The sequence below is a fragment of the Haliotis rufescens genome, unplaced genomic scaffold (assembly GCF_023055435.1).
Source record: "Haliotis rufescens isolate VD_foot unplaced genomic scaffold, xgHalRufe1.0.p SCAF_2, whole genome shotgun sequence".
NCBI lineage: Eukaryota > Metazoa > Mollusca > Gastropoda > Lepetellida > Haliotidae > Haliotis > Haliotis rufescens.
This window is the reverse complement of record NW_025963890.1, coordinates 42,841,126-42,853,166: the sequence shown is the minus strand read 5'-3', so window position 1 is coordinate 42,853,166 and position 12,041 is coordinate 42,841,126. Positions and strand designations below refer to the sequence as shown.

The 12,041-nt window shown below is 40.2% G+C and overlaps 1 protein-coding gene across 4 annotated transcripts in view; it reads right to left on the bottom strand.

Moving 5' to 3' along the window:
• LOC124149401 (dystrobrevin beta-like) overlaps positions 1–12,041 on the bottom strand; it is a 188,816-nt gene that overhangs the window by 87,258 nt on the left and 89,517 nt on the right. For all 4 annotated transcript variants that reach the window (XM_048400013.1, XM_048400014.1, XM_048400012.1 and 1 more), the window contains exons 7-9: positions 3,316–3,424; positions 1,988–2,154; positions 841–968 (exon numbers count right to left, since the gene is read on the bottom strand). In XM_048400013.1, the coding sequence (XP_048255970.1) occupies positions 841–968; positions 1,988–2,154; positions 3,316–3,424 (404 nt within the window). The remainder of the gene's footprint in view (positions 1–840; positions 969–1,987; positions 2,155–3,315; positions 3,425–12,041) is intronic.

The following is a 12,041-nucleotide window of genomic DNA, read 5'->3' as shown; positions in this document are numbered from 1 at the left end:
AACATATATGAAACTTTCACTATGTATGAAACTTACACAGTGTGTGAAACTTACACAGTGTATGAAAATAACACAACATATGAAACTTACACAGCATATGAAACCTACATGTATGAAACTTACACTATGTATGAAACTTACACAATGTATGAAACTTACACAATGTATGAAACTTACACTATGTATGAAACTTACAGTGTATGAAACTAACACAACATATGAAACTTACACAGTGTATGAAACCTACATGTATGAAACTGACACAATGTACGAAAATAACACAATGTATGAAACTAACAGAATGTATGAAACTTACACAACGTATGAAACTTACACAGTGTATGAAACCTACATGTATGAAACTTACACTATGTATGAAACCTACACAGTGTATGAAACTTACAATGTATGAAACTTACACAATGTATGAAACTTACAAAGCATATGAAACCTACATGTATGAAACTTACACTATGTATGAAACTTACACAGTGTATGAAACTAACACAACATATGAAACTTACACAGTGTATGAAACCTACATGTATGAAACTTACACTATGTATGAAACTTACAGTGTATGAAACTAACACAACATATGAAACTTACACAGTGTATGAAACCTACATGTATGAAACTTACACTATGTATGAAACTTACACAGTGTATGAAACTAACACAACATATGAAACTTACACAGTGTATGAAACCTACATGTATAAAACTTACACAGTGTATGAAACTTACACAATGTACAAAATTTACAATGTATGAAACTGACACAATGTATGAAACCTACACAATTCAATGTAAGAAAGTAACAAAGCGTATGAAACTCACACAATGTATGAAAGATCAATGGTTTTCTCGGGTGCATCTGGGAAGTGTGGCATTTTCTGAGTGGATTTGACCGGCGTACATTGGAAGGACTTCCGTATAGAGTGACCGATCTGTTTGGCTTGGGATTTCTGCAATGGCAATCCTCAAGTTAGTCACCTTCATTTTCTATTTACTACTAATTTTTACTTTATTTCACAATCATCAGAAGGCATGGTTTCAAATATTATATATTATTATCAACTTTTTAAACCAACTGCCATTTCCCTGCAAATGACTTCTCTTAAGACAATATCTTAAGCATGATCATACACACAATTTTCTCAATTACTGTCATTAATTAAACCATTAATTTCATTTCACTGACTTTCATTCTTTGATGCTGGAATACTTAATTCCAGCTTTTCCATACAAGGCCAGTCGAAATTAAAATGAAAATAAGTAGCTATGTCAATAATTTATTTATTTATTCATATGATAGTCTTTCTGCCATGGAGTTAAAACTGCCGCTGGCTTCCTGATTAACCTGAATCACCAATAGTGATGTAGACATGGAATATATTGTATATATATATAACATTTTTAATGTATAAGAGTGTCCATATAACCAGTGGGAGACATAAATAAATAAATACTTTTATGTTTAACATATATCTTGGACCGGCTGCTGACATGAAAAATAAAAAATGTGCGGCTTAAAAAATGTTAGTGAGTGAATGCTGTTTTAAACTTCAGTCAGCAATATTCCAGCTATATCACGGTGGTCTGTAAATAGTCGAGTCTGGACCAGACAATCCAGTGATTGACATCATGAGCATCGATCCACGCAATTGGGACCGATGACATGCATCAACCAAGTCAGCGAGCCTGACCACCCGATCCCGTTAGTCGCCTCTTACGACAAGCATAGTTGCCTCTTACAACAAGCATAGTCAAAACCAGTGATTGATGGCAAGGGCATCACGCAGGACACGATGACATGTGGTCACACTTCGTGTATACCTGATCATCACAAGTTGGTTCTTATAACAAGCATTGGTTGCTAGGAGCCTAGCATACCCTGGAATATCTTTGGGGCAACCTTTCTCATAATAAAGTCTATCACATTAAAAACTGCGACACTGATATTTGTAAAGGAAGAATGCCTTACATATGTGGTGTATTCTTTCATTTCGTGTTCAATGCGGTGGTTGGCGGAGGTGCGGCCCCTCCAGAAGCAATCCTGACAGAGGTGGTAGTTGAAACATCGCTGGCACTTGTAGCGGAACCCGGTGAACGACTCACGGTGACAGCCCTCGCACTGAACAGGATGAAGCACTGAAACAGATCATGTCGTCGTGAGGAAGAGAACACATTGTCATGGTAACGGACAGAGCAAACAAAACTGATGAAAGGCATCCCTCTGTTACGTCATGTCTGACGTGCCACTGATTTGTCATTCTGATTATCTTCACGGTTGATTGATTGTTTGTTGTTTAACACCGCACTCAGCAATATTCAAGCTGTATGACGGCGGTCTGTAAATAATAGAGTCTGGACCAGACAATCTAGTGATTAATATCATGAGCATCGATCCATGCAATTGGGATCGATGACATGCATCAACCAAGTCAGCGAGCCTGACCATCCGATCCTGTTAGTCGCCTCTTACGACAAGCATAGTCGCCTTTTACAGCAAGCACCTATTCTACCCCAGATCTTCATGGGTCTTATCTTCACAAAGGAGAACATTATCAGTTTATTTCCATTATGCAAGAAGCATTATACCGGACACCTTCCGCCATTTTGGTAAGGTATGTGCACAAGCTCATTCCTTGCTAACGATTTCTATGTTTTTCATACACCATTTTTATCACCCCGCTAAAGTAACAGGGGGTTTGGGGGGGCTTGACCCCCACTCACGAGCTTGAATTAAATGCTTTCGTAAGTAAATGAAATGCTTAATTACCAAAGCAGATACAAAATACGTGTTTGCAGAAATGTGGCTCTGATGGTTGTCACTGATGAAGTTGTTGCAAGCCAAACCGTGCCAATGCAAGCAGGGTCATTGTTTTCTGCTTACTTTTGAGCTTTATTGCACTATTTCTTAAATAGTGATGCTGTCGCGTGCAGCTTTATATTGGCATCAAACAAACATGGCAGAGTGTCCATTAGGTGTCCTGTATAATGCATGTGTACCTTTCCATTAGGGCTGGGACGAAGACCAAATTTACTACCCGGGTATCCACCCTCCTATTACCCGACCCTACCCGGGTACCGACTGTAGGCCTCAAGAGATAGGTACAAAATGTCCGATTGGGAATTTTTTAGATTCACATATTTAACAATCTGGTCATGCATACACTGAAGCCTGACCACCCGATCATGTTAGTCGCCTCTTACGACAAGCACAGTCGTCTTTTACGGCAAGCAAGGGTTGCTGAAGACTTATTCTACCCCTGATCTTCAAGGGTAGTGTGCTATGTAGGGTGTTCCTACCATTCTCCACGTGGGCCATCCTGTTGAGTACTGGGAGCCACATCAGACACTGGGGGCCTGGGTCACACATCAGGACATTCAGGAAGTCGTTGACGCTCACTCGACTAGTCTGTAACATAAACATTGCCAGATATAACATACACTGTAATAACTTGTTAAGAAACAAGCTATCTCATTGGCTAATTGCTCGTAAAAACCCATACGTGTCAGCTGACTGGCCTGTACAGTATCGTGGCATTATGTTTGATGTGACGCCACTTGAACTCGGCTGTTCTGTCACACAAATATAGCCATATATAAATAGTGATACAGCTGGTCTATAAAACCAACAATAACAGATATATAAAGATTATTTATTATACGAGCATGTGTGTCATTCTGGTTTTACAAAACGAGTGTCAGAATTCTTGTATTTCCCGAGCAATAGTGAGAGTATTCATGAATTCTTACACGAGTTTAAAAAAATCAGTATGACACACATGTGAGTGTGAGTGAGCGAGCGAGTGAGTGAGTGAGTGAGTGAGTGAGTGAGTGAGTGAGTTGGGTTTAACGCCGCTTTTGAACAGTATTCCAGTTATATCGCAGCGTGTCAGCTTAATGTGGGAGGAAAGCACGAAGTGATGCAGGTCTCAGACGTTTACCACTTCGGTGAAACCCACGAGCACGGGTATGTTGCTGACAAACCTAGAAACATAATCGGGGCGAACGGGGATTCGAACCCACAATCATAGGTTTCTGGCGTGCCCAAGGGACGCCACTCTGCACAACGAATCGCGACGCCTTAGACAACTGGGCCACCCGTGCCCCCACATGTGAGTGTAATTATTTCTTCATTACCAATCATTACTAAATCCTTTGGAACTCCCCTTTACAAAAAAGCTCTTATCACCACTGGTGTCCGAGGAAACAACAACCTGTCTAATGACGTCAACAATCTTCATCTACGACTGTTTCTAGTGTGACGTCATTCTGTCCTTACATCACAATGCAATTCGAATGACGTCAAAAATGACGGACACAAGGCACTGGTGCGCAGGAAGTGATATTTGCACAAGTGCACATATGTTTTGTTATTTCTAACACTGTGGAAAGTTACTACCCAGGAAACCACCCGCCTATTACCCGACACTACCCAGGTACCCGCTGTAGGTCTCGAGAGATATAATAGTTTTACCGTATCCCAGGACAAAATGTATTTAGAGACACGTATAAAACGATCTGGTCACGCATACACTAAAGTTGATTAAAGTTTCATCTTTATTCAAACATATAAAAGAATGGGTGCATAGTCAGAAAGAAATGCGAACATTAGTGACTTGTAGTGTAACCACATATTTCTAGATCAATTTTGTCATTAAACAATATATCACATGACTAACCACAGGTCCGGGTAGTCCTGTGGATACCCGGATCCTTCTCAGTACCCACCCGACCCGAGTTACCCGCCCTAGCCCTAGTATGTGGTAATAAAACATACAACTACCATTGCACCTGTGAAAACACCACTTTGAACAGTCTTTCAGTTATATCCCAGCCTAATCTATCACAAACACCCGAAGTGTGGGATTCGACCCAATGGCCAGCTAAATCTGGCTTGCTAAGGGACACAACTCTAGAAAGTGAAAAGCATAACCACAGAATCTATGAGTGAGTGAGTTAGTTGGGTTTAACGCCGCTTTTAACAATACTCCAGTTATATCACGGCGTGTCAGCTTAATGTGGGAGGAAAGCCCGAAGTGATGCAGGTCTAAGACAATTACCACTTCGATGAAACCCACGAGCACGGGTATGGTGCTGACAAACCTAGAAACATAATTGGGGCGAACCGGGATTCGAACCCACAATCATAGGTTTCTGGCGTGCCCAAGGGATGCAACTCTGCACAGCGAATCGCGGCGCCTTAGACGACTGGGCCACCCGTGCCCCCACAGAATCTATGAAAACAGAGACTAGGTTGGTTGGTTTGTTGTTTAAAACACCGCACTCATCAATATTCCAGCTATATAACAGCGGTCTGTAAATAATCGAGTCTGGACCAGAAAATCCAGTGGTTGACATCATGAGCATCGATTCACTCAATTGGTTTCGATGACATGCATCAACCAAGTCAGCGAGCCTGACCACCCGATCCCGTCAGTCGCCTTTTACGACATAGTCGCCAAGCACATCTAGCTGGTCAAACATGTTGTCATATTGTCTGTGTGGAGCTTTATTCTACATGAAAACAATTCAGACAAATTGAGTAAAAGAATTCATTATTATGTAATGTTCTAACCAAATATGCTCAACTCTGATATTGTACAACTCCCGTGATCAGTGATATTCCAATTAATTGAAATGATTGAAAATTGATTGGAATACCAAACAGCCAACAATTGAAAACAATTGTCCACTTTTGCCAACTCTATCAACCCTGAGTCACTCTCGTTCCCTGTGAAGGCTTATTAACTACCATATTCGACGTAATAAGCGCCCCGCTCTAATAAGCGCCCACGGCGATATTTGCTAATATATTGGTTCGTGAACAATCCCTATTAGCACCCTTTCCGATTGATCAATGTACACAATACTTATTTATTCTCGTGTGTTATATGCACCCTTAATTATAGGAAATTAAATTCTGGGAAAAAATATCTGTCGTATATAAACATTTCAGGCTGTCAGCATGAACCACGAAATTTATCTTTCAACTCCGACAAAATAATATTCTAATAAGAGCCCCCTATTTCTAAGTTTTAGAGCGCCCTGGGCGCTTATTACGTCGAATACGGTACTTACTACTCAGTACTTGAAAACAAAGTGAGGTGAGGTGAAATGAGGTTTAAATTCACGTCCAAGATTATTGCACTTATATAGCGATTTGCGTGCACATGTATGTGTGTGGCTGCTTGTACTAGTCCGGACTAATGCCAATTTATAGTGCTAGCTCACTGAGATACCATGCCGCAGTTTAACATGAATACCCCACTCAGACACAGTATACTGACTCCGGGCCTTGTTTTAGCCCCTTAATGCCGAGCGCCAGACAGGGTAACAGCAAGTACCATCTTTTAACGTCTTTTGGTATGACGCTGCCGGGGATCGAACCCCAGAACTTCCGCTCCTTGGGGGGACGCTCTACCACTAGACCACGGAGGCGGTCAGAAACAAAGTGAGAAGGAGTGAGGCCAGTGCGGTTTTGTTAAAAAATAAGTGTTTATTTTTGTTACATGTGATGTGGTTTAGCTGAACTTGTCAAAACACCGAAAAACAGCAAAATGAGGTCAACCTTACTTTTGAAGATCAATCAGGAGGAATAATCCAATCATCAATCATGATTGTACAACCAATTCCCACGATTATGCTGATAAATCAGACAGTTTGCTGTCTAGTAAGCACTCACAACCCTGTAGCAAAGCCATCCATCACAATACTTGTAACGCTTAGAGAACACAGATGTTACAACGTTGTGTACAATGTCATGGTGACCACCCCGGGAAGGGGACGCTTCGTCCTTCCATGCTTCCAAGGTTCACTCCCTTGGTTGTAGCAGGACATCACATACCAGTTATACATCAGGGATGCAATCTGGCACTAGCTCACTCCCGAGTCAGTTTGTCCAAAAGGTATCCTAAGGGCTTTTTAGGGGGCGCCCATATCTGTTATCACCATTCAGCCTAGCAAATGATTCAGGGTTAAGCTTCCCTGTAAATATTGCAATGAAACACGGAAGTCTGTTCAAAAAAATATTTTGTAGAATTTTTCTGAAAATCAGCTCGTTTGTTTTTCAAAACATTTTATACTATTATCATCAGAAAACAAAATCATGTTATCATTTTCATAAAAATAGTACTAATATTATGAGAAAACAAAATCATTTTATCATTTGTATAAAAAATAGTACTACTATTATCAGAAAACAAAATCATTTTATCATTTGGATGAAAATAGTACAATTATTATCAGAAAACAAAATCATTTTATCTTTTTCATAAAAATAGTACTATTATTATGAGAAAACAAAATCATTTTATCATTTGTATAAAAAAAGTACTATTATTATCAGAAAAAAAATATCATGTTATAATTCTCATAAAAATAGTACTACTATTATCAGAAAACAAAATCATTTTATCATTTTCATAAAAATAGTACTAATATTATGAGAAAACAAAATCATTTTATCATTTGTATAAAAATAGTACTATTATTATCAGAAAACAAAATCATTTTATCATTTGCATGAAAATAGTACAATTATTATCAGAAAACAAAATCTGTTTATCATTTGCATAAAAATAGCCTTTGACATAAAGAGGGCAAAATCCACATGTGAATCTGAACAATGTCAATGTTCGTGTCAAAAAATAAATACCAGTACTGTGATTTGATATTGTGAGCAATGAACAACACAGTCGGCTAACAATGACGTGTAATCAACCAAGTCACCGAGCCTGACCACCTGATCCATGCACTCGCCGGCACTGGAGTTGTTGATTACTTCGTGATAATGGTACCCGCACCTGAGCCGAAATGTCCGATTGAAAGAAAAAGTGTCCTGAAATCCATAAGTCATCTCCGTCTTCCTTGATACTACAGTTTGTAAAATGCCACACAATGATATTGATGATACAGGTGGCTTACACAGCCATGTTCCAACCTGGGTATGGCTCGCTTCGAACAATCATCACCTGCCCACCTTGTTTCCTGGCTATTACCTTGTACATTAACACATCATCACACATACACTCACTGACAAAACAATCGAACACCATACAGGATGGTTCATATATACTACTCAAAAGAAGTTAAGGATCACCTGATTCTTTCATATTACTATAGTTAATCTCCAATGTCATGACAGATTAACTTTACCATTATTAAAGAATCGGGTGATCCTTAACTTCTTTTGAGTAGTATATGAACAATTACTCATATTCAAGAGACTGGTTCGATGCACAAACGAACATACTATTATGTTGTGTGAGCTGATGCTCATGAACGCATCACGCGATGTCATAGATCCATGACTCGAGATGCACCACTTGTCTCATACAGGATTAGCATGGAAAGTTTGGAAATCACATGCAGCATAATGGGATAAGAATAGAGACTTTGGTCACACTTGACTGATTATCAGTTTTGTCATTAAGTGGTACACATTGGAAACATCTCTTCTAAACATACAAACTTCTCTGTAGTCTACTGGTAGAGCGTCCGCCCGGAGAGCGGAAGGTCCGGAGTTCGATCCCCGGCCGTGCCATACAAAAGGACGTTAAAAGATGGTACTTGTTGTTACCCTGTCTGGCGCATTAAGGGGCTAAAACAAGGACTGGTTGGCTCGGAGTCAGTATACTGTGTCTGAGTGGGGTATCCATGTTAAACTGCGGCATGGTATCTCAGTGAGCTAGCACTATAAATCGGCATCAGTCCGGACTGGTACAAGCAGCCACACAAACACACACACGTACATGCACGTGGCTATATAAGTGCAATAATCTTGGACGCGACGTTAAACCCCATTTCACCTCACCCCACCTGTATGTTTCTATGGTTCACAAAGTCAAAGATAAAGAATCACTTTATCTTAGCAATTACAGCAAAGTAAAATCATTGTTACAAACTGAAGATATTTAACTTGTTTAAATGATAAAAGTTTAATCAGAGCTTATTGTAAACTTAGAATTTCATTGCACAATTTTAATGTAAATGTATGTCGCAGATCCAAAGACGGTGATATTGTGAGCTCTATTTGTACAAACTGTTCATCCGGAGGAGTGGAGGATGAATACCATGTCTTACTTATGTGTGAAACGTATTCCCATTTTAGGTATAAATTTCTCCCCATGTTGCAAGATATTTTTAAAGACAGTTGATGATAAATCTGCTAAACTCTGAAAATCCTGATATGATCCATGCTATTTCTGTATTCTTAAAACATGTCTTTACAATGAGGAATGTGTAACTTGATTTAAAATCTGATCATGTACATCACATGACAAATGTTAATATCCAATCTGCATTGTACTATGGGCCTTGATGCCTAAATTACTGAATGAACTGTCTGTCTGTCTGTCTGTCTGTCTGTCTGTCTGTCTATGGTTCGCATTTCTTTTGGCAATGAGGATATATATATGATAAATATTACGTCATCAAAGCCTGCTCAAAACCATCCACAGGATCCACGACAGCACAAGGCCAATATGATTCTGTAGTCTGTAGTTCCATTGCAAAGTTATAATTAAAGGTCGTTCAGTTCTTCAGAGTCACATGAGTTTCAATTTGAAAATTACATTCCTGAAAATAAAATAATATTATAGACCAATACAGTCCCATAGGACCAGATACACTGTCACAGGGAACTTAGGGTGCCGTGGCATTAAGAATCTGGGACTTGGCTAAGCACTAGAAGGACCTGAGTTTCAGCCAAATGCTAGACACACAACATGGCTGTCATCGTTTGACAATGTAGCAGTTCCATATTCCAACCCCATGACTCCCATGTGCCAGGACTCTGAAAATGGTCCAGGAGAAATCATTCAATTGAGGCAAATAAATCTATAATTTGGTTCTAGTCTTAGCTTATCCCATTGTGAAGAGTATGAAGAATAATCATGACTAAATATGTATTCAAAAAGCTACATGGCTGAAAATTCATTAAAAATATACAGTAAATAAAATCTGTAGTCACGTAGCCATGGTAACACATGATGATGATGCATTATTCTTGTTGCTAGGTCACGCATATGATGTTGCTGTCCCCTGGCTGTTGCTGAATCCATCAGTCGTCATATCATCTACCGGTAAAATGACAAACAACTTGGATTTCAAACGACGTCAGATAAATCAACAGAAGCTCCAACACCTTTCACACAGAAATCTGATCCACAGGAGAACTTAATTCCATTGATATAATATTAATACTTTATGACATTCCATGTCTGGATGTGTAGGTTTAGAATTTCAAACAGATATTGAATCCACAGATCCTGAATCCACTGATCCGTTTTTCATAACAATACCTTTCCTTGTTCCCATAAGCTCACCTCTGTCAGGTTCCAACTATCACATCCTCATGGATGCAACTCACACACCCAATGAAAACATGTCAACAAGCAATCTTCGCATATCCATTCTGAAGCCAATGCCATGACCTTTTCTCAGTAACAAATTCCTCGCACGAGAAACAATTATTCCCCTGGTTTCATTGGGTGGTGGTGGGCAGCAGTTCTATCACCACCTGCGGCGTGGCCAACACTCCAGCCTCTACTGACCACTGCCTTGACCTCATCAATAACTCGTTTCATTACGTGTCCCAACTCGGTCACACGATGCTACTGTGCATCGAACGATACCCTGATCCATTTTCATGCCACTTCCGTCTTCAGTTATTTCTTCAGTGATCTCATTTGCATATTTAAACAGTTGGGTTTCTAGTTCAGTTAAATCTTCGGTAGACATGTGGAACGTTCTGTCTCTCCATTGTGTGATAAATTACATCAATTACAACAGATTATGAAATATTGGTATGCATTCTGACATCTGACACAACACCTCCATTCTGTGATATAACCCCCTCCATTCTGTGATATACCCCCCTCCATTCTGTGACATACCCCCCTCCATTCTGTGATATACCCCCCTCTATTCTGTGACATACCCCCCTCCATTCTGTGATATACCCCCCTCCATTCTGTGACATACCCCCCTCCATTCTGTGATATACCCCCCTCCATTCTGTGACATACCCCCCTCCATTCTGTGATATACCCCCCTCTATTCTGTGACATACCCCCCTCCATTCTGTGATATACCCCCCTCCATTCTGTGACATACCCCCCTCCATTCTGTGATATACCCCCCTCCATTCTGTGACATACCCCCCTCCATTCTGTGACATACCCCCCTCCATTCTGTGACATACCCCCCTTCATTCTGTGATATACCCCCCTCCATTCTGTGACATACCCCCCTCCATTCTGTGATATACCCCCCTCCATTCTGTGACATACCCCCCTCCATTCTGTGATATACCCCACCTCCATTCTGTGATATACCCCACCTCCATTCTGTGACATACCCCACCTCCATGCTGTGATACATCACTTTCAACCCACCTTCATTATGTGATATATCTCAGTCAACCTACCTCCATTCTCTAATATATCACACTCAACCCACCTCCATTCTCTGATATATCACACTCAACCCACCTCCATTCTGTGATATACCCCACTCAACCCACCTCCATTCTGTGATATACCCCACTCAACCCACCTCCATTCTGTGATATACCCCACCTCATTTCTGCGATATACCCCACCTCCATTCTGTGATATACCCCACCCCCATTCTGTGATATACCCCACCCCCATTCTGTGATATACCCCACCCCCATTCTGTGATATACCCCACCCCCATTCTGTGATATACCCCACCCCCATTCTGTGACATACCCCACTCAACCCACCTGCATACTGCACCATATCTTAATTCTACTGCAGCCACAGACAGTTAGGCTTCTAACTGATTGATTTTTGCATCAGCATCATAAAGTTTTTATGAATCATATAGTCTATTTTGTATCCTTTGCCTGAATATGACAAACAAGAAACAATTAATCACATGTCGGATAGCTCCTGTGCCATACCAATGCAAAACTAATCATTTACATGCGATATATACACACAACTTTTACACAAAATAACTAGACAACAAAATGCCATCATACAGACGTAGCAGTAAAG